This window comes from Choloepus didactylus (assembly GCF_015220235.1).
Source record: "Choloepus didactylus isolate mChoDid1 chromosome Y unlocalized genomic scaffold, mChoDid1.pri SUPER_Y_unloc2, whole genome shotgun sequence".
Classification (NCBI taxonomy): domain Eukaryota; kingdom Metazoa; phylum Chordata; class Mammalia; order Pilosa; family Megalonychidae; genus Choloepus; species Choloepus didactylus.
Window position 1 is genome coordinate 1,615,720 of NW_023637625.1, and position 24,136 is coordinate 1,639,855.

The window sequence follows — 24,136 nt, forward strand, 5'->3', positions numbered from 1 at the left end:
GTGTGGCCCTAGGAATTTCCCCATTTACACTGATACCAATGTCCCCTCTTCCCTTGGAAAGTTTCCATGCAGTCCCAGGCATTGTACTGTATATTCTATAGCCAGCAATCTCTTGTCCTAAGCAACAGGACTTGACTGCTCTCCTGCAGTGTTCTGTAGGAGAGCTCTTTGAGCTGCCTTCTACACACAGGGTAAGTTATAGGACAGTGAGTCTCTAGACACATTGGGCCAGAGACACATCCTCCAACTGTGTGCATGGAGTCTGCACTGGGAGCTCAGGCCAGCTTAGCACCAAGCCAGAGAGGGGACAGGGGAGGGGACAGGCAAGATGCCATGAGATCCTATCACTTTTAAATGATGTTGTTCTTGATTCAGCATTTCTTCCATTACTGCAATCCTTTAGCTGTTTTCTGGAGCTTTGAGAAAAATGTTTCTGCTAGTACTCGCTGGTTGTTCAAAGCTTCTGTAGGGGTTTGGAGTGTGAAGTATCTCACTGCCATCTTCTATAGCCAACAGATTTTTGGCAAGAGTGCCAAATACTTTATTTTAGGAAATAATTGTCTCTTCAACAAATGGTGCTGGAAAAATTGGATACCTACTTGCGAAAGATTGACGATAGACCCCTACCTCACATCGTATATTAAATTTAACTCTAAAGGATTAAGGACTTAAATATAACAGCTAAAAACATAAAACTCTTAGAGGAAAACATGGAGGGGAGAACCTTGATATACTTGGATTTGGTAATGATTGCTTAAATATGGCACCAAAGGCACAAGCAACAAAAGTAAAAGTAGATAAAATAGACTTCATCAAAATGAAAAACTTTTGTACATCAAAGTACACTATAAGAAAGTGAAAGGACAACCTACAGAATGGGAGCAAATAATTGCTAACCATATATCTGATAAGGTTTTTTTTCCGAAATACTGTTAATTTTTTTTTATTCTCTTTTACCATTCAGATTTGTTCAGAACATTACAACAGGCATGAAGGGAAAAATTGTTGCATTTTTTAAACTTGAGCTATCCAAACAACATTCATGAAGGAATAAACAATAACATTTTTTAAAAACTTGCTCTGTCTAGAGGAAATTATATATTATATGAAATCATGACATTATCTCTTAGGAAAAAAGGCATTCAAAATTTAATTTAATAATAAGGTTAAAGATTAAGACAAATCTCCAAGTAAGCAATGTGTGAGGTTTTCAATCATGTAGTACTTTTATTCTGATTTTTTTACAGAAATGCTAAAGTGATGTGTAAGATGTGAAATATTCAAATTATTTAACGTGTCGCCACTTGAATTTAAAAAAAACTAAAATGTTGCATAGTTGCAGTGTCTTTCAATTTCCTGCCTGATTTCAGAAATGTAGAGATGATCTTTGCCATGAACACCTTCCATGATTGCAAGGTCCTTCTTTGGGGCTTTCTCTCCTGCAGCTTTGTTTTCCAGGCCCATGTACAACCTTCTTAGCTTCAACCACATGGAGTCCACATTAAGGGAGTACAAAGGTAATGCTTATTAATGTAGGGTTTAATGATTTTCTGTCCATATTGCAGGGCTTTTTCCCAGTCCTTCATGTACAGGCTGCCACCTATGGCTTGGTACATTATGTGCAACATGAACACATTACCGTCCTCAAACATAGAGCTTATCTTCTACTAGATGAGCTCACAGATCTCCAGCAGCTCACTAGGGGATTTGTAGTGCTTGGCCCTCCTTAATTCCTCAGTGATATTTTAGGTATATCTGACTATGTCATAGTTGGCTTCTGCCTTTGAGGGACTGTTGAGCTTCCAGATTTCCACCTTGGCTTTATCCTTGTCTTTGGTGGTGTACTTCTGGCACTCACAGGTGAAGAAATAAGAATCTCTTAACCAGTCATTCCTGTCATCTGTTGGATACAGAAGGTCAAAATAGCTCGTAAAAACCTCATCTCCTAGGCTGATTTCCTTTACCGTTCTTATTTCTGACAGGGTCCCCTTCTAGGTCACAATCACATTGGAACAACAACTGTGATTCATCAATGCAATGCATGGAAATATTGCTGAACCCAAATGAGGAAGTTTATCATCTTCAGTTGTGAAGTCATTACAGTTAAGCTTTGCAGAGTACTACCAGGCCATCATTATCAGGGAATTCTAGGTGCTTTGAGTAAAAGTGACAGAGAGCAGCAGTGTCACTCTGGATCAAATCCTTCCTCTAACTTATCAGATGTGATTCAAACTCCCTTACAGTTAACAGTTTTCCTGAAGGTGTTCTCTCTGGGTGGATTTTCTGTTTGGCCAGAATCCTTGCTGTTAGCCTTACAGTCTTCGAGTGATTCCTGTTTTCCCCAAAAACAGCCATGGGAGAACATTCCAATTTGTGCATGGGCTAATCTTCTTTCAGTCCACATTAGAGTAAAATGCCTGCCTGCGCCTTCCACATTTGTACACTCCTTCTTTCCTGGCAAAGCAGTGTTTGCAGGGGTTTCCCTGCTCCTTGACCATGAGAAGGTAGGCATAGGCTGGGCAGGAGACGAGCATGTTCCCCACCTGGAAGGGCTGCAGGGCCAACAGCTCCCTGCCCTTACCTGAGCTGTAGAACTTCTCCAGGCCTCATGGTGGCAGTGAGGTGAGGGAGCGGCAGGTCTGGGCTCGGCCAACGCAGAGATGCATCTGGCTTCTGCTGTGCCGGGAGCTGCGATTCCCCATGTGCTGTTATTGGAGAAGCATCAGGTGGCCACCTGTTCCCTAGAAGGGACTGCAGCCCTGATAAGGTTTTGTGTTTTTTGTTTTTTCATTATTATGAACTTTAATATATATACATAATACTGATAATTTTCAAAGTATGATTCAACAAGTATTTAGAGAGCAAATTTCAAAATATATCATACATACAAAAAAGGTATTAACGTTCAATGTATAGCTCGACATGCAGTTTTGTAGGTAATTTCAAAAATTGTTATGGATTACTGTTGGGGGCACTTGCACCTTCAGCGATGCCGGAAGCACACAACATGGCCGCTAGAGCTGATGCAAGAATAACCTTGAATAGCGTCAGCCTTCTTTACGGAAACAGTAGTTCCCGCCTAAGCAGTAGCTAGTTCGCGCCTAAACAGTAGCCACCCATTGGCCATCCACCCCAGCAACAGCAGCCACCAATCCCAGACTGCCACCTGTCCCTGTTAGCCACCCCCTCTCCCTCCAGTGCATATATACTCTACCTTCTCAATAAAATTTTGCAGCTTGATCAGAGTTCCTGTCTTGCTGTCATTCTTCGTGTCTCTTGTCCCATACCATTCTTCCCTCGCAGGAGTTAGAGCCTCGGTTGAAAGTCCCGCGGGCCGGGACAGATTACAGTTTCACAGTCTCAGTTCTTTCCCCATTATGCAATATGAGGTATATACGGAAAGGTGAAGACTTTCAAAGCACAATTCAACGAGTAGCTGTAGAGCACATTTCAAAGGATGTTATAGGTTACAGTCCCACCATGTTATTTACCTCTTTCCAGCTACTCCAACACCCAGGGAATCTAAATATATATATATGTACATATATGTATATATATACATACACACATATACACACACACATATTTACATGAAGTTTCACTATTCATAGACCTTTGTTAATATTATCTTGTTTCTTGCTACCCCTTCTTCTCACTTAATCTCCTTCTCCATCTTTAGGGATATCTAGGCAGTGAGCACCCGAACTTGTTCAGACTGAAAGGGGGTGTTGACATTATGGGGAAGGGTGCTGCATCTGATTGTCAATCTTAAAGAGACTGTTACCTCTGGACTTGTCTGGTATAGGAACACTCTGGTGGATTTAAGTTTCTGAGAGATAAAACTTAGCGAGTGAGTCTTTTATAGAATCTCAGGTAGGGACCTAGGTATTTGGGAACTACTGTTGGTAAGGGCATGGCATACCGTGGCCATTTGGGATGCCTAGCTGCAGCTTGCATAAGAGAAAACTCCCGGATAGCCTCTTGACTCTATTTGGGTCTCTCAGCCACTGTGACCTCGGCTTGTTACCTTATCCCCCCCTTTTGATCAACTAGGTACTTTCAATCCCTTGCTCATGCCTGTGAGTCATGTCTCATGTCACCAGGGAGATTCATTCCCCTGGGAGTCATGTCCCTCGTTGTGGGGGGTGGGGGGGTGTTAATGAATTTATTTGCTGAGTTGGGCTTAGAGAGAGAGGCCACATCTGAGCAACAAAAGAGGTTCCCTGGAGGTGCCTCTTAGGCATAATTATAGGAGATCTCAGCCATAGATTTCACAAGAGCAAGCCTCAGGTTGAGGGCTTCATTTATTAAGTAGTGGGTTCCTAACTTTACTTAATATATATTTTATCCCAAGATAAATGGTCAGTTTCTTACATTATCTTCACTTAGTTGTACAATCATCATCACTCTCAACTTTAAACAATTATCATAACATAATACATCCCAGAGCTTTTAGCTACTAATTATTCATCCCCAGTATTAGTTCAGTATTGGTAAGATATTCCTATTAAATATACTCTTTAATATGTAATGGGTAGTTTTTCCATAGACTCTGTTGTTAAACCTCCACACCAGTGTCATACCTCATAAGTATATCGTGCTAGCAGGTATTTAGGTTTGTGGTGCTACTGTGTGGGTTACGTGTCTTTAAACAACCATTTATGAATGTGTTTGCCTTCAGTGCATCACTGATACTTACAATCCCATTAAGGAACCATAGTCACACCTGATCATTCCCATACCATTAAGTTCACCCTCATTATCATATCTGTACATATTAGAATATCATTCCCCCTTCACTAGCTTCTGACCATCTCTACAACCTCTATATTCTACATTATAAGACACTTATTTTACATTTTTCACAGGGTTCACATTGCTGTCAACTTACAATGTCTCTCCTTTTGTCTCCTGCTTATTCCACTCAGCATTATGTCTTCAAGGTTCATGTCATCACATGTTTCATGACCTCGTTCATTCTTACTACTACATAGTATTCCATCATGTGTATGTACCATATTTTATTTATCCACTCATCTCTTGAAGGACATTTGAATTGTTTCCATCTCTTTGCAATTGTGAACAATGCCGCGATGAACATCAGTGTGCAAATATCTGTTCATGTCACTGTTTTCAGACCTTTTGGCATATACTGAGAAGTGAAATTGCTGCATTGAAGGGTAACTCAGTAACAGGTTTTCTGGAGAACCGCCAAACTGTCCTCCAGAATGGCTGTACCATTATACAGTCCCACCAGCAATGAATGAGTTCCAGTTTCACCACATCCTCTCCAGCATTTGTAGTTTCCTGTTTGGTTAATGGCAGCCATTCTTATTGGTGTGAGATTATATCTCACTGTGGTCTTGATTTGCATCTCCGTAGTAGCTAGTGCAGATGAACATTTTTTCATGTGTTTTTTAGACATTTGTATTTCTTCTTCAGAGAACTGTCTTTTCACATCCGTTGCCCATTTTTTTTATTTGTGCGGTTTGTACTGTTGTCATCGAGTTGTAGGATTTCTTTATATATGCAAGATATCAGTCTGTTATCAAATACATGGTTTTCCAAATACTTTCTCCCATTGTGGTGGTTGTCTCTTCACCTCTTTGTCAAATTCCTTTGAGGTACAGAAGCTCTTGATTTTGAGAAGTTCCCATTTATCTATTTTTTCTTTCATTGTTTGTGATTTAGGTGTAAGGTCTAAGAAGTGACCTCCAAATGCTAGGTCTTGAAGATGTTTCCCTACATTATCTTCTTGGAGTTTTATGGTATTGTCTCTTATATTGAGGTCTTTGATCCACTTTGAGTTAATTTTTGTATACATTTTGAGGTACGGGTCCTCTTACATTGTTGTTGTTGTTGTTGTTGTTGTTTATCTTCATTTTATTGAGATATATTCACATACCACGCAGTCATACAAAACAAATCGTACTTTTGATTGTTTACAGTACCATTACATAGTGGTACATTTATCACCCAAATCAATCCCTGACACCTTCATTAGCACACACACAAAAATAACAAGAATAATAATTAGAGTGAAAAAGAGCAATTAAAGTAAAAAAGAACACTGGGTACCTTTGTCTGTTTGTTTCCTTCCCCTATTTTTCTACTCATCCATCCATAAACTAGACAAAGTGGAGTTTGGTCCTTATGGCTTTCCCAATCCCATTGTCACCCCTCATAAGCTACATTTTTATACAACTGTCTTCGAGATTCATGGGTTCTGGGTTGTAGTTTGATAGTTTCAGGTATCCAGCACCAGCTACCCCAATTCTTTAGAACCTAAAAAGGGTTGTCTAAAGTGTGCGTAAGAGTGCCCTCCAGAGTGACCTCTCGGCTCGTTTTGGAATCTCTCTGCCACTGAAGCTTATTTCATTTCCTTTCACATCCCCCTTTTGGTCAAGAAGATGTTCTCCGTCCCACGATGCCAGGTCTACATTCCTCCCCGGGAGCCATATTCCACGTTGCCAGGGAGATTCACTCCCCTGGGTGTCTGATCCCACGTAGGGGGGAGGGCAGTGATTTCACCTTTCAAGTTGGCTTAGCCAGAGACAGGGCCACATCTGAGCAACAAAGAGGCATTTGGGAGGAGGCTCTTAGGCACAACCATAGGGAGGCCTAGCCTCTCTTTTGCAGCAACCGTCTTCGCAAGGGTAAAACCTGTGCTAGAGGGCTCAACCCATCAAACCACCAGTCCCCTATGTCTGTGGTCTTGTTAGCAACCATGGAGGTGGGGTAGGCGAATACCCCTGCATTCTCCACAGGCTCCTCAAGGGGGCACTACATCTTTTTTTTTTTTCCTTGTTTGTCTTTTTTCTTTTCTTTTTTTTTTTTTAACTTTCCCTTCTTTTTTAAATCAACTGTATGAAAAAAAAGTTAAAAAGAAAACAAACATACAATAAAAGAACATTTCAAAGAGACCATAACAAGGGAATAAGAAAAAGACAACTAACCTAAGATAACTGCTTAACTTCCAACATGTTCCTACTTTACCCCAAGAAAGTTACCTAATATAGCAACATTTCTGTGAACTTGCTCCTACTATATCCATCAGAAATTAACAGACCATAGTCGTTCCTGGGCATCCGCAGAACGTTAAATAGCTTATCTGTTCTTCTTGGATTATTGTTCCCCCTTCCTTAATTGCTCTCTATTGCTAGTTCCCCTACATTCTACATTATAAACCATTTGTTTTACATTTTTCAAAGTTCACATTAGTGGTAACATATAATATTTCTCTTTTTGAGCCTGGCTTATTTTACTCAGCATTACATCTTCAAGGTTCATCCATGTTGTCATATGTTTCACGAGATCGTTCCTTCTTACTGCCGTGTAGTATTCCATCGTGTGTATATACCACATTTTATTTATCCACTCATCTGTTGAAGGACATTTGGGTTGTTTCCATCTCTTGGCAATTGTGAATAATGCTGCTATGAACATTGGCGTGCAGATATCTGTTCGTGTCACTGCTTTCCGATCTTCCGGGTATATACCAAGAAGTGCAATTGCTGGATCGAATGGTAACTCTATATCTAGTTTTCTAAGGAACTGCCAGACTGACTTCCAGAGTGGCTGAACCATTATACAGTCCCACCAACAGTGAATAAGAGTTCCAATTTCTCCACATCTCCTCCAGCATTTGTAGTGTCCTGTTTGTTTAATGGCAGACACTCCAATAGGTGTTTGATGGTATCTCATTGTGGTCTTAATTTGCATCTCTCTAATAGCTAGTGAAGCTGAACATTTTTTCATGTGTTTCTTGGCCATTTATATTTCCTCTTCAGAGAACTGTCTTTTCATATCTTTTGCCCATTTTCTAATTGGGCTGTCTGTACTATTGTCATTGAATTGTAGGATTTCTTTATATATGCAAGATATCAGTCTTTTGTCAGATACATGGTTTCCAAAAATTTTTTCCCATTGAGTTGGCTGCCTCTTTACCTTTTTGAGAAATTCCTTTGAGGAGCAGAAACTTTTAAGCTTGAGGAGTTCCCATTTATCTATTTTCTCTTTTGTAGCTTGTGCTTTGGGGGTAAAGTCTAGGAAGTGGCCGACTAATAGAAAGTCTTGAAGATGTTTTCCTACATTATCTTCTAGGAGTTTTATGGTACTTTCTTTTATATTGAGATCTTTGGTCCATTTTGAGTTAATTTTTGTGTAGGGGGTGAGGTAGGGGTCCTCTTTCATTCTTTTGGATATGGATATCCAACTGTCCCAGCCCCATTTGTTGAAAAGACCATTATGACTCAGTTCAGTGACTTTGGGGGCCTTATCAAAGATCAGTTGGCCATAGATCTGAGGGTCTATCTCTGAATTCTCAATTCGATTCCATTGATCTATATGTCTATCTTTGTGCCAGTACCATGCTGTTTTGGCAACTGTGGCTTTATAATAAGCTTCAAAGTCAGGAAGTGTAAGTCCTTCCACTTCGTTTTTCTTTTTTAGAGTGTCTTTAGCAATTCGAGGGATCTTCCCTTTCCAAATAAATTTGATAACTAGCTTTTCCAAGTCTGCAAAGTAGGTTGTTGGAATTTTGATTGGGATTGCATTGAATCTGTAGATGAGTTTGGGTAGAATTGACATCTTAATGACATTTAGCCTTCCTATCCATGAACATGGACTATTTTTCCATCTTTTAAGGTCCCCTCCTATTTCTTTTAGTAGAGTTATGTAGTTTTCTTTGTATAGGTCTTTTACATCTTTGGTTAAGTTTATTCCTAGGTACTTGATTTTTTTAGTTGCTATTGAAAATGGTATCTTTTTCTTGAGTGTCTCTTCAGTTTGTTCATTTCTAGCATATAGAAACATTACTGACTTATGTGCATTAACCTTGTGTCCCGCTACTTTGCTAAATTTGTTTATTAGCTCTAGTAGCTGTATCGTCGATTTCTCAGGGTTTTCTAGATATAAGACCATATCATCTGCAAACAATGACAGTTTTACTTCTTTTCCAATTTGGATGCCTTTTATTTCTTTGTCTTGCCGGATTGCCCTGGCTAGCACTTCCAGCACAATGTTGAATAACAGTGGTGACAGTGGGCATCCTTGTCTTGTTCCTGATCTTAGAGGGAAGGCTTTCAGTCTCTCACCATTGAGTACTATGCTGGCTGTGGGTTTTTCATATATGCTCTTTATCATGTTGAGGAAGTTTCCTTCAATTCCTACCTTTTGAAGTGTTTTTATCAAAAACGGATGTTGGATTTTGTCAAATGCTTTTTCAGCATCTATTGAGATGATCAATTGATTTTTCCCTTTTGACTTGTTAATGTGTTGTAATACATTGATTGATTATCTTATGTTGAACCATCCTTGCATGCCTGGAATAAACCCCACTTGGTCATGGTGTATGATTTTTTTAATGTGTCTTTGGATTCGATTTGCAAGTATTTTGTTGAGGATTTTTGCATCCATATTCATTTGTGTGATTGGCCGGTAGTTTTCCTTTTTTTTGTAGCATCTTTGCCTGGTTTTGGTATTAGATTGATGTTAGCTTCATAAAATGAGTTAGGTAGTGTTCCATTTTCTTCAATGTTTTGAAAGAGTTTGAGTAAGATTGGTGTCAGTTCTTTCTGGAAAGTTTGGTAGAATTCCCCTGTGAAGCCATCTGGACCTGGGCATTATTTGTGGGAAGATTTTCGATGACTGATTGGATCTCTTTGCTTGTGATGGGTTGGTTGAGGTCTTCTATTTCTTCTCTGGTCAGTCTAGGTTGTTCATATGTTTCCAGGAAATTGTCCATTTCCTCTACATTATCCAGTTTGTTGCCATACAGTTGTTTATACTATCCTCTTACAATTTTTTTAATTTCTTCAGGATCTGCAGTTATGTCACCTTTTTCATTCATTATTTTGTTTATATGGGTCTTCTCTCTGTTTGATTTTGTCAGTCTAGCTAGGGGCTTGTCAATCTTGTTGATCTTCTCAAAGAATCAACTTTTGTTGATATTTATCCTCTCTATTGTTTTTTTTGTTCTCTATGGCATTTATTTCTGCTTTAATCCTTGTTATTTCTTTTCTTCTACTTGGTTTAGGATTGGTTTGCTGTTCATTTTCTAGCTTCTTCAGTTGATCCATTAGTTCTTTGATTTTGGCTCTTTCTTCCTTTTTAATATATGCGTTTAGTGCTATAAATTTCCCCCTTAGCACTGCTTTTGCTGCATCCCACAGGTTTTGGTATGTTGTGTTCTCATTTTCATTCGTCTCTATATATTTAGCAATTTCTCTTGCTATTTCTTCTTTAACCCACTGATTGTTTAGGAGTGTGTTGTTTAACCTCCAGGTATTTGTGAATTTTCTAAGTCTCTGGTGTTTATTGACTTCTAATTGTATTCCATTGTGGTCAGAGAATGTGCTTTGAATAATTTCAATCTTTTTAAATTTATTGAGGCTTGTTTTATGTCCCAGCATATGATCTATTCTGGAGAAAGTTCCATGAGCACTAGAAAAGTACGTGTAGCCTGGTGATTTGGGATATAATGTCCTGTATATGTCTGTTAAATCTAATTCATTTATCAGATTGTTTAGGTTTTCAATTTCCTTATTGGTCTTCTGTCTGGTTGATCTATCTATAGGGGAGAGTGATGTGTTGAAGTCTCCCACAATTATTGTGGAAACATCAATTGCTTCCTTTAGTTTTGCCAGTGTTTCTCTCATGTATTTTGTGGCACCTTGATTGGGTGCATAGACATTTACGATTGTTATTTCTTCTTGCTGAATTGCCCCTTTTATTAGTACGTAGTGGCCTTCTTTGTCTCTCAAAACATCCCTGCATTTGAAGTCTATTTTATCTGAGATTAATATTGCTACACCTGCTTTCTTTTGGCTGTACCTTGCATGAAATATTTTTTTCCATCCTTTCACTTTCAGTTTCTTTGTGTCCCTGTGTCTAAGATGAGTCTCTTGTATGCAACATATTGATGGTTCATTTTTTTTGATCCATTCTGAGAATCTATATCTTTTAATTGGGGAGTTTAATCCATTTACATTCAACGTTATAACCGTGAAGGCATTTCTTGAATCGGCCATCTTATCCTTTGGTTTATGTTTGTCATATTTTTCCCCCTCTGTCTATTAATATCCTTTATTGTACCCATACCGAATCTCTTTAGTACTGAACCTTTCTCCAAGTCTCTCTGTCCTTTCTTTGTTTCTCTGTCTGTAGGGCTCCCTTTAGTATCTCCAGTAGGGCAGGTCTCTTGTTAGCAAATTCTCTCAGCATTTGTCTGTCTGTGAAAAATTTAAGCTCTCCCTCATATTTGAAGGAGAGCTTTGCTGGATAAAGTATTCTTGGCTGGAAATTTTTCTCACTCAGAATTTTAAATATATCGTGCCACTGCCTTCTCGCCTCCATGGTGTCTGCTGAGTAGTCACTACTTAGTCTTATGCTGTTTCCTTTGTATGTGGTGAACTGCTTTTCTCTTGCTGCTTTCAGAACTTGCTCCTTCTCTTCTGTGTTTGATAGTGTGATCAGTATATGTCTCGGAGTGGGTTTATTTGGATTTATTCTATTTGGGGTTCGCTGATCATTTATGATTTGTGTATTTATGTTGTTTAGAAGATTGGGAAGTTTTCCCCAACAATTTCTTTGAATACTATTCCTAGACCTTTACCCTTTTCTTCCCCTTCTGGAACCCCAATGAGTCTTATATTTGGACGTTTCATATTATCTGTCATATCCCTGAGGTCCATTTTGATTTTTTCAATTTTTTTCTCCATTCTTTCTTTTATGCTTTCATTTTCCATTCTGTCATCTTCGAGGTCACTGATTCGTTGTTCAACTTCTTCCAGTCTTGTACTATGAGTGTCCAGAATCTTTTTAATTTGGTCAACAGTTTCTTTAATTTCCATAAGATCATCCATTTTTTTATTTAGTCTTGCAATGTCTTCTTTATGCTCTTCTAGGGTCTTCTTGATTTCCTTTGTCTCCCGTAGTATGGTCTCATTGTTCATCTTTAGTTCTTTGAGTAGCTGCTCTAGGTGCTGTGTCTCTTCTGATCTTTTGATTTGGGTGCTTGGGCTTGGGTTATCCATATCGTCTGGTTTTTTCATATGCTTTGTAATTTTCTGTTGTTTTTGGCCTCGTGGCATTTGCTGAACTTGATAGGGTTCTTTTAGGATTTGTAGACCAATTGAAGTCCTTATCTCTACTTTATCAGTTCTACAGCTTCGTGGAGTACACTTTCTCTAACTAACCAGCAGGTGGCGTCCACGAGCCACCTGTTCTCCACAAGCCAGTTCTCCCCTGCTTAGCCTTTTTGGTGAGTGGGGGAGTGAGTCTTGTGGGGTCCAATTGGTGTACCAAGCTTGCGTGTGTAGTTGGTGTTGCCCGCCCTGTATATGGGGCGTGTTACTGGGCAGTCAGGGAGGTGGGGGTGGCTCTAACAATCAAATCTCCCTGGTGATCCTAGAGTTTTAAAGCTGCTGCAATAGTCTAATCCTTCAGTTCAGTCCTGCCACAGTTTGTCTCTGCCACTGACCCACAAGTCCTTGGTATTGGCGTATGGCTCCTGAGACTTGCAAGTGGGCCCCTCTTCCAGGCCGTGCACCCCGGGTCCTCTGTTGAGGGATGACTGTGCTATGTCACAGGTGAGTGTCATTCCCCCAGGGCAGTTCTGGGCTGCTGGGCTGTGTAGGGAGGCTCCCAGTCTGCTGAAATGATGGCTGAATGGGGCTTTGTTAATTCACACTGCTCTACCTTCCCACCTCTGGGACAATCAGCTGAGGTTGCAGGGAAGGCTAATGTCCACGCCCAGTTTTGTGGTGTGTGCCTGTTATCTGAAGCACTTCCGTCACACTGGGTTATCTGGGGCAGTTCTGGGTATGGGGCTGGCGATGGGCAGGAGTGTTTCCTGTCCACTAGGATGATGGCTGTGAGCGGACACTCCCCTTTTCTTGGGAAGTTGTGGTGTTTAGTGAATTTTCTCAGTCAGTGGATTATTGCGTTTTGTCTCAGAGCTCTCCTAGTTCTGCTCTTGATTTGACCTGCCCAAATTGCAAGTCTTTGAAGCTTTTTGTAATGGGTTTCTTAGAGTAATTGTTTTAGAAAAAGAAAAAAGGATTGAAAAAAAAAAGGGGGGGGCCCTCCTCAGAGATCTAATGGGTTATTGAAATGGTAAGAGACAAAGCAACCAGGGCCATTAAGGAAAGGTCCACAGGGCAGAGAGATCAGGTTTTCTTCGGGATTTGCATATGCGCCTCAGGGCCTGAGCTCGGGCCTGAGCTCTGCCCTTCCCCTTTCTATGTTCAACAGAACTCCAAAAATCCTCCGCTTTTATTTTGGAGTTTTTCGTGTTGTTTTTTCTCTATGCCTGTCTCCTCTCTGCTGGGCTGGCTGCTCTCAGATTCTCTGGTGTCTGGTCTCCGTCTATCTATGGTTGGAGTTTGAATCAGTAGAATAGGTTTCCGATAAGGGCTGCCACTGCAGTTCTCCCTTCTCCTTCCCAGAGCTGACAGCTCCTCCTCCCACGGGACTGAGCCTGGCAGGGAGGGGTGCGGGTCCCCTGGCCACAAAAACTTACAGATTTCGCTGATCTCAGCAGTTCCACGTTTTCATGAGTGTTGTATGAAGTATGCCCAAGTCAGATTGCTCTGTGGTGTCTAGTCCACACAGTTCCTGGCTTTTTACCTACTTTCCTGGAGGAGTAACTAAAACTTACAGCTCACCAGTCTGCCATCTTGCCCCGCCTCCGAAATGTCGTGGTTTTTTGGAGCGCAAAATGGCTTAATGCTGATTAAACCTGGTATTCTCCTCCCGGCCCTAAAGACTCATTCAGACCAAGAGGTTCATTCAGAAGTCCTTGAAATCCACCGTTTTCATGAAATATTCTAGGGAAATAAGACCTAACTACGTGATTACTAAGAGCTACCTTAGTCTCTCATCTTGCCTCTGTCTCATCGTGCCACTAAAGTACTTCAAATTTAAAAAAAAAAAAGTAAAAGTAGGAAAGCAAAAATGTACTTAATATCACTGAGGGGGTTTTTAAAAAGCAAACGAACAACAACTTGTTGAATACCTTCTATGGTCCAGGAATCCTACCACGTGCACTGAGAAAGAGGATGTCAAAAATTATAATATAAGCTATTCATATTATTTATATATTTTTTAGTTAAACGCCTTGATACTTAAAGCACCCCCAAGGACTTAAATTACGGGTTAAAGAGAGCAAGTGCATTCTCTTTTATGTTATTATATTTGTTTCAGAGATAGGTGCAAGAGATTGCAAGGCTTTACTTCCTCTTTCATCGTCATATACAGTTTTCTTTAAACATCGAATTCTCCTATCTAAGTATAATAAAAATCCTCCATAGCTGAAGAAGTTCCCGTTTCTTTGGCCGAGTTTTGTTTATCACAGCGGGTTGACTAGGGATAACTTTACTATCGAATAATAGTATACCCAAGAGAAAAACAACCAACCAAATAAAGTCAGTCGCCTATAATTTGAATTTATTTTGGTGTGGTGGGAACATATCATATGACTTATAATTTCATTATGTGGGAGAGACAAGGAGACACGTATGGAAACAAAGATAGCTTATTCCGCAGTGAAGAAATGTGGTATAGAGATGTGAAAAAAAATGTGTATGGACATCTTTATTGGGACAATTGGTGAAACTGTAATATGGGCTGTATTGTATCAGTATTAAATTTTCTTAATTTGATTAACTGTACAGTGGCTATATGTAAGCGAATAACCTTTTGGGAATGAACCCTGAAGTACTATTAGATAAAGGTGCATGATATAATGTATGCAACCTCCTCTCAAATTGTTCAGAAAAAAAAACTATATATAGAGAGACGACAAATGTCGCAAAATATTACTAGTTGGTGTACCTAGGTAACGAGTACACAGTTCCTCCCTGTCCCCCAATATTTTACTATAAAAATGTTCAAACACACAGAAAATGGAAAGAATTGTTCTCTGAATACTCACCTCCAAGATTCTACAATCAAGTTTGTTATATTTGCTTTATGACATATTTATTACATATTTATCCATATAGTACAGGAATTCTTTTAACTATCCTTGCAACTTTTCTCTAAATTTGAAACTATTTCAAAATAAAAAGTTAAGCCAATTAGTATGTAGTAAAAGGAGACAAAATTAAAGAAGTGAAGGGAGTTTTGGGGGGACAGAAAGAACGAGCCAGTGTGGAGCCAGATACAAACCTAAGCCTTTGGAACTTGAACATCATCTTGAAGCCGATGCCTCAGACAACTCAGCCTAAGATCGATTCTTAGCTCTCCTCTAAAGAGCCCTAAAGCTAGTTTCAGGGGGTTCTCCCGTTCTTCATTAAACACTGGATACGTCATTTATAAAGGCTGAAACTTCATTTCCCAAAACCCCTCATTTTTTTACTGAGAAAAGCGAATACAATCTCTAGATGGGGTTTTTCAGATCTCGCGAGATTTCATCAAATCTCATTAATGAGCCTTGCCGAAAGCCATTTTGTGTTTCAGGGCTCTTTACAAGGGTAACTGAGCCAGCTGCAGCAGTTGCTCTAGTTGTGTCTCCAGCTTCACGATGTTTCCCTTGGCCAAAAATGCACTGAGTCGTCTCGGAGGTGAGCAAATCATTTTCAGCAGCCTTATATCCATTTGCCAGCTGTCCTCAGTCCCCTCCCCCACCGTGCCGCAAGTAATTGGGAAGATGTCCTTAGCATTGGCTTTCTCATCCGGAGTATCTGCTTCGGTTCCCTTCTCTCTGTTACCTGGCCCTGCTTTCTTGTTATTCAGTAGTCTGCCATTTCAGGGAAGGACACTTGGTGGATACCTCTCGTTCCTTAAGCGATTCCCTAAATTCCCTAAGTTCTATTTCCACGTAGAACTTCCTATCTAATTCCTATAGCCATAACGGAAGGGAACTGTAAATCTAGCTTTTCATTTGGTTTCATTGCAGGGAGACAACTTGAATGGTAGCCCTGCAGCTTTGAAATAATTTGAGGGTTATTTACTGAATATTAGTGCTCCGAAAGCAATTGTGGTCCTTTTTTTTAACCTATAAGTTAGGCAAGTACAGGGAAAATTTGAGACCACATTATGTATTGAGAATACACTAGATTGGAGAGAAAAACTCATTTCTATACTTCATTTGTACTGAAGATGACCTTGAGTAATTATTAATTTTTCAGCGTTAGCAGTTGTTTTACAGTGAAGATGACCTTAAGCAATAACCATTTAGCTTCTTTAGCCTTTCTTTTACTTTTAAATAACACTCAGGCAACTTTGAAAATAGCTAAAAAAAAATAGTTGCCCTTTTGTTTTTCATATTCCCCAAGTCACATTTATTATTTTTGTACTTTGGGCAGATGATTCAACCTCTGTGAACCTAAGTTTCCTCCTTTGTAAAATAGGGGGTTAGTAAATAATACCTCATAGGGTTACTGAGGATTATATGAGATTACCAGTGTGTGGTAACCAAACCTTTTCTTGTTACAGAGGAGAGGTCTAAAGAAATCTTGTTGGGTAACCTGAATTTTGAGGTCATGAGGTATTGCAGAGTTATTTATCACTTTTTTTAAAAACTGTTTTTTAAATTTTTTTATTCTAGTAACAGATAAAATCTAAAATTTTCCGTCTTATCCACTTCAAATTATACAATTTAGTTGTATTAAATTCACAGTGTTGTGCCACCATCACCATCATCCATTACCAAAACTTCTATCAGTTTGGTAATCACTTTTAATTTCTTTTCCCTTTGAGCAAGTAGGGACTTGCACCTCAGGAAAGGGTTGTCTTTTGTTTTTAAGGTGGAATTCAGCACACATTTTTTAACTGTTTAAGAGCAGACTATATTGTGAAATGTTTGTAAATTTAAGCATACTAGGTATGACTGTTTAAAGATGAAAACAAAAGCTGTGCAAGGCAGTTATAAGAAGAAACCATTAAAGGTCAAATAACTTTCCTGAAATAACCCATTATGTCACCTAAGAGCCATTTGATGTGCTTAAATGCTAGTAGGGAATGGGCAGTATTGCTGTTTCTCTAACATGCTTTCCATTACATACTTAACACAAGTACCTTTTGAAGCCCTCTTCAAAACAATTAGGACTTGCTACATAGATTGGAGAGGAAGGGCAAAACAAAAAAAAAAAAAAAAAAAAAAAGCACCGAAATACCAGAAATATTCATCTATGCATTTCCCAAGCTCTTTCCTCGCCCCTCCTAAGTGCCTCTAGAGGCAATTTGAAAATTGTTCTACCCTTTCTACTTGAGTAATAGTAAAAGCAAAGTTTTAAGCTTGTCATTCTGCTCAAAAACCTTTATCTACCAAAAAAAGTGGCCCAGCCTTGGAGGCCCTCCACGATCCTTTCTGGTGTTATCCCCTATTACTTACATACCTTGTCCTTCAACCAAACTAGATTTTCCAGTACATTGGGCTTTTTTACCTTTGTACCGATTTCCCTTCCCCAGGTTTACATTATCAAATCCTACTTGTCATTCAAACTGCTTAGCTAAAATTCTACTTCCTTGTATTTTCATACTTTTTTAAAAATCAAAATTGCCCTAATTTTTAGGTTTAAAATTTTTTATGGTCATAAATATTTAGTTTGCTGTAATTTGAAATTAATTTTGAGTTTATTTGCCCTTGTATGTTGTGAGTTGTTGAACAATGTTGAGTAAACATTAGTGAAAATTTTAAGACAAATGTTCAAATTAATGAATAGGATGAATAGGAACCAAGTTTCAGAGGTTTTACAAATACCAATTTGTAGTGAATGTGACTAACATCACCTCTTTGCCTTCTTCCCCAACATATGAAAATTTTAAAACATACAGAAAAGTTGGAAAAATTATATGATGAACACTCACATACCTATCATGTAGAGTCTGCAGTTGTTCACATTTTGCTACATTTGTTATCACATTATCCATCCATCAATCTTTATTTCTGATGCATTTCAAGTTTGTTATTTTGCTTTTAACTATAATATTTTAACATTTTATTGAACTGCTTAATGCTATGAAGTTAATTTCCTTAGCTTTCTTGATTGGCAATATTGGTCACATGTGTTCTGTTTTCCTGATAATTGATAGATATACTTCTGTATCTTTTTTTTTTTCTTTCTTTAAGTTCGAAGCATTCAGCAAACAATAGCAAGGCAGAGCCACCAGAAACGTGCACCTGATTTCCATGACACATACGGTAATGCTGTATTAGCTAGTGGAGCCACTTTCTGTGTTGCTGTATGGACGTATATAAGTACTATTGATTAGTAATTTCTGTTTTAGATGTGTCTCATTCTTCTTTTGCACATGTATTCAACGTGTTTTAACACAGTAGCATACATTTATAGTTAGGAGGGACTAAGCAATGCAGGAATTTCTTCATCAGCATTCAGCATTCATCCATCTTCTTTTCTTTACATTTTCAGTAACAAGTGGCTTACTGGATCAGTTGGCAGCCCTTTTCGTGTCTTATAGCTGTAAAAGGATATGTTGTTAAAATCTGCCTCCCTTTATAGTCTGTGTATTATTCTATTGCCCCACAGGAATTCTGATCCCACTTCTATGTAACAGTCTTCAGATATTAGAAAATTGCTATCATATCTCTCTCTGAATACTCTCTTTCAGATTAAACATCCTTAGTTCTGTCAGTCATTTTTTGCTACGTGGTTTCCAGGATTTTCACCCTCCTGGACACACTCTAGTTATTTTTTCTTTTAAAATTGTATGCACAGAACTGAGCATGGTATTCCTGACAGATGAGATGTAAAGTAATTTACTTTCAATATTTTTGCTTTTTACATCTGTATATTTAACAGTCTATTTAGCAGTCACGCTTCTTGCTGGTTAAAAATAGGAATTCTGAAATTAAAAGAAATGTATATATATAGGTTTTAAAAGTAAATCAACTCTTACCTTGCTAACCAAACTTTATTTAATAGACCCTTTCCATTCTTGTGTTGATCTTCCTGAAATCAGTTATACTATTACAATAGTTGTGTACTTAATTAGAAGGATAAGCAGATGTTGAACAAGTGTGTCATCAGAGGAGCTTTTAGAGATGAAGTTCTCCTTAATGAAGGGCTGTTAAAACTGTCTCTTTGGCAGTTACTTAGGTTGTTGTGGTTGAAGGAAGGAATATTTTGAGCAAATACTATAGAAATACACAATGTAAATTTGAATTAAATAAAATTAAGAATTCAGTTCCTCAGTCATAATAGCCACATTCCTCTTGCTCAATAGCCGCATGTGGTTAGTGACTACTATGTTGGACAGCAAACATTATAGAATACTCCATCATCTGAGGAAAGTTCTATTGGACAGCACTGCTCTTTAGTCTACATGGAGGGCTATATTCCAGATGAGTTTCTGTGTGTTTTAACCTATAGAGCAAAATACCTTTGTCACTTTCAAGAAATAGGGTTCAAGGGAAAGTGGAGTTTGACTTAAATGTGTATAACTGACAGCATTTTCATTCTTAGAGACAGCAACACAAATTAGAATAGAATGGAACCTGTCCCCTTTTGGCAGAGTCACCCCAAAGGAATGGAGAGATCAGTAATCATCCCAGCTGATGTGATTATTGAAATGTTTCAAAACCAACTTATAATTGATGAAAGTAAAAAGCATTGTGTGTCCATTAAAATACGGCATTATTGAAGAAATAAAGTACATTTGAAACCTTTTTTGTAGGCTTTGTTTCCTTTTATATGAAACCAAGTTCGATCACTTTTCATTTATTTAACCTTTGTTTTAATATTAAAGTCAAAATGCTATACAATCTTAAATATCTTTTCTCTGTAAAGTAGTGTAAAAGAAACATTTGGCTGTCACCCAGAAGTCTGAAATTATATCATATGATCACGAGAGATATTTTAGGTCATCTTTGAGCTTAAAATCTGGTATCCAGATTTTGGTTACTCTTACTTCTTTCTATCTCTCATTTATATTTATATTTGGAATTTGCATTAAGTTCTTTTCACTCTTGCCTAGAGAACTTACGGTGTCATCAGAACCAACAGAAGTATGGTCATAGAACATGAACTCCTAGGTTATTTGAAGACCTGTTGGCTCCTTGCTCTCTTGGCACGTTTATTTAGAGCTTTATAGTTAGCATTGTTTAGAGAAGTTTAAAATGTCACTTAAGAAGGGTTCTGTCAAAAACAGTTTAATCTCATCAAAAACAGTTGATTCACAATAATCTTTCAGTAGCCTCTCCTATTGCCTTACTGTTATTATAACAATGTTTCATTTTGTGGATTATAGTAAGTTCACTATATGACATGGGATTTCATGTTTAGCTGAAGAAAACAGTATCTGCACCAAGGGCTTCATTACTTCCTTGGCTGAAGGCTATAAAGTTTTCTCCTATAGCAGTGTTTTGACTGGTCAAGTATGAAGAAAATGAAATTCAGTTGAGTAGCAATATATATTAGCTAAGTCTAGAGATTTCTAAAATCCACTTACGTTAGTATAAAAGGTTTAGGTAACTGGCTTTTGGGAATCTCCAAATTTACCTAATGTAGCTAAGGATTTAAACTTAACCAAACATTTGTAAAATTTTTTGCTTATTATATTACGTGAAATACTAGAAGTGCTTTCATAACATGTCCTAACTTCTCATCAAATGCACTAATGTCAGAAATTTCATGGTTTGGGAAAAATTGTCATTACAAAATAAGGTTAGAAAACTAGTAACTAGCACCATTTTTAAATAAAATTTGAATACAAACATACCACATTTAGAAAGAATGTTATTCGTAGTATTATTCACATGTAACTCTAAGACGTGATTAAGCAAAATAAATGTGTTTCAGGAGGTCTCAATCTTCCATTAGATAGTTTTCATTGACTTAGGAGTATTCTAATGACAGGAGGTAATTTTCAGTATGATTTTTACTACTGTCAGGTGAGTGATAGTGTCAGCTATTCTGACAGGTGAAAAGAAATACATATGGTATTTTGGAATGTATTTTTCTATTTGTTTGCAGAAGTATAAGTTGCTTTTTGTTATAAAACCTGGTGATGATAGGCAGCACCTTTGAGCAAGCTTCTAAAACTTAATTTCATAGCTACCTTGTCCTGATGAGTAATTCTAAAACTACCATGGCCACTACTAGAAAGAAAGCAGTAGTTTAAGTCTTCAAATTCTTTATGCCATCGCAATATTCTGACTTTGCAGCTTTCTTAGTACATTCAGATAAAAAGTTTTATCCTCTCACACAAGATGCACTAAACTTAGCCCATAGCACATCACCTCAGTTAAAGAGTTTTAATACCTAGAGTTGGAAGATCATCAAAGTAGTCTTCCTATTCTTAAGTAACTGTATGTCTGAAGAATTTAGTATCGCAGGATAATATCTCTACTGAGGAATCTGATAATGAGAACTCTGATTTCTTCTCCATGCTGGTCTCACATACCACCTGATGTTTGCTGTTCTGATAGTGAAGAACCAGTCATTCCTTCTGATACAGAAGCGTATTTGACAGAACTTTTACCTAAAAACACTCGAGTACAGTTTCCAAATGATAAAAAGTGGCAAGGCCTTACTATACTAAGTGGGAAAGATGGTTCATAGCCTTCAAATCCCATATGAGAAGATTACTGAAGGAGAAGCTAAACAGTTTAAAAAGCTGTGAATATTTTCAAGAAAGCAGAAAGGCCCTCCCAATCTTCTTAGATACAGATACATCATAATCACCTAGTCCTCTGTGACAACAGGATGGGCTTCAGCTGTTACTTTAAATATAAATAAGTTGTAAATAATGTAGAAGGTTGAATACAGTCCTAATCAAATGTATGTTTATCAATATGTGATGGCTAAACTAATCAGAATAAAATAAAAACTATATTTTAATAAGTTACAATAGTAATCTCTAAGTTTTTAGTCTTTATACAAGTAAAAGTATGTTATATTGCTCTTACAGAAATCATAGCTTAATTAGTAAAAATATTATCAGAGTTTTTCTGGCATTCAAGGCTAAGTCTGATAACGTAGATACCCTCCTTTGATCTTGAACCACTCATGGATCGAGATGCTTCGCTTCATGAGACGTTTGTGTTCATGAAGCATCATTTAATGTAAAAATAGAATATGACTTAATTAAAGTAATTCTAAATCAAGAAGCTATAAATTTTCTGTAACTCAAACAAGAGGGAGCTCTCTGATCTCATGTCCAGCTGTGTCTTGGGAGAATGGGGGCTCCCAGGCTTGGTAATGTATCAGTTAATTTTTGCATTTTAAACTTGTTCCTTTTTCCTTAAGTGCTTCTTTAGTAAAAATATGTTAAAGGTGAATTTTTGTCTTGAGAGCTCCTTACTTTTAAACTATTGTCTGTTCATGTACTCTTAATTGGGTGGGAGGTTACTTGATGAAGCCCAAAACCATTGAACCACGACCTGATTAGGTTTAGGCCTTTTCTGACAGAGATCATAGGTTTGCAGTGTTGAGACAAACCTGTCACATTACATATTTGACCTACTCTAGAAGCACTGCCAGTTCTCTATTTGTTAGAGGGCTATGAAGTATTTTTTTTAAAAATTAGTGTGAATGTCATAAATCCCATTCTTAATTTCACTTTAAAACTGAATTATTTTTAGTGCCTGTGTTCTGTTCAAGTTGTTTCAACAAACATATAAAACTAGGTGTTGTGATAGTTGTAGAGGCACAGATTTTGAGACCTCCCCCTGAAGACAGTTAACTTTAGTTGAGGTATTAAAACCACATCATAAGCATTTATGGGGCATTTAACTATCTGCTCGACCTCAGCAAACTGGATTACTTCTTGAACATATCCTTCTCAGTTTGAAAGGTCAGTCAAAATAATACGTATAGTAATTGTGAAAAAAATGTTAGTGTGCTTGGCATTGATAAAGGGGATTAGGGATGATGCATTTACAGATATGCAAGGTATTTTAGAGTGAGGGAAAGGCTCAGTGTCTAAATGTACATGACTGATAGAGAATATTTTGGCCCATAGTGGTAAACTTTAATATTTATATAAAAAACTAGAGTGCTAGTAGATATGATACTACTCTGATAAGGTGATATTTCTGTTTTCTGTTTTTTAGTGAATTTCTTCGAATGCTTAAAGCAGTGCTAATATTGTAGTTGCAAACCAACTTGCAACTTTATTTGGGTGGGTGTAGGGGGGAGGGAAGGGATAATTCTTTTGGAAATACGTAATAGCAGGTCTAAAATTTGGTCTGGGCGGTTTTAAAGGTTATCTGTCAAGACTTAACAGGAATTTGACAGGTAGGATGAAAACTAACATCCTGTGTGTGTGTGTGTGTGTGTGTGTGTGTGTGTGTGTGTGTGTGTGTGTGTACCGTGTGCCAGAGACTTTTCTGAGCCTTTTACAATTATTAACTTATTTAATATTTGTATGTTGTGTACTAGTTTGAGTTCTGCAACATTCTCAGACTTGATACTCTTGTATGAGAACTGGGCTCAAATGGTTCCATTTGAAAATACAAATGGTCCTGTGATTAGTTTTCCCCTGTATCTTAGGACACATATTTGAGAAGAAATATGAAAAGTCCACATGTTGCTTCGAAATAAGTTTTAAGTCCTAGATTTAAAAAAACAGTAAGATTGGAAAAACAGGAGTAAAAGAATCATATCTTCCTTATGCCTTTTTTACCACGTTTATTGCATTGCATTGTTACATTTTATGCATCTCATCTCTTCTAAACTCTTGATGATAGATACTCTAATATTTTTTGCATCCCTGGAATCTTCTAGCTGTTTAAAATGATGGCTTACTGAGATGATTAAATGGGGGAAGTGGTTCAAAGCTTGGGATGGCTATGTGAAAGTCGCTCCTTCCCCCACAAACTTCAACACACAAGGACTTTTTTTTCCCACTTGGTCATTTTTTCAATGGCAGGGTGAAGGCAGGTTAGTAGTTGTGGCATTTACATGTGGAGTCAGGTTACAAAAAAAACGGAAGCGATTTAATTCATGTTGGGAAACAATGAAATATGTAGAAGACGATTTATAGGGAGTTCATGTGGTACAATAACAGCCTCTTCATCATGACTTTAAGTTAGGAAACTACAAATGACAGAGGCACTCCAGTTGTTTTTGTTTGGTTTGTGGTGGTGGAGGAGGGCGTAGGGATGGGGAGCGCCAAAAGGAAGACTTCTGCCTGAAGCTGCGCCTCGGTCCAAGGTCAGCAGGTGGCA

General features: G+C 38.0%; 1 protein-coding gene and 2 pseudogenes across 2 annotated transcripts in view; 2 read left to right on the forward strand and 1 right to left on the reverse strand.

Moving 5' to 3' along the window:
• Positions 1 to 993, forward strand: part of LOC119525947 — a 43,104-nt pseudogene extending 42,111 nt beyond the window's left edge.
• Positions 994 to 1,320: 327 nt separating this feature from the next.
• LOC119525948 lies at positions 1,321 to 3,009 on the reverse strand (annotated as a pseudogene).
• A 12,480-nt stretch (positions 3,010 to 15,489) lies between these two features.
• LOC119525952 (cytochrome c oxidase subunit 7B, mitochondrial-like) overlaps positions 15,490 to 24,136 on the forward strand; it is a 31,951-nt gene continuing 23,304 nt past the window's right edge. The window contains exons 1-3 of one of the 2 annotated variants that reach the window (XM_037824729.1): positions 15,490 to 15,566; positions 18,077 to 18,205; positions 19,437 to 19,510. In XM_037824729.1, coding sequence (XP_037680657.1) covers positions 15,527 to 15,566; positions 18,077 to 18,205; positions 19,437 to 19,510 — 243 coding nt within the window. In that variant the 5' untranslated portion in view covers positions 15,490 to 15,526. Of the gene's footprint in view, positions 15,567 to 18,076; positions 18,206 to 19,436; positions 19,511 to 24,136 lie in introns of those variants that run through there. The other variant, XR_005215044.1, reaches the window with a different exon arrangement.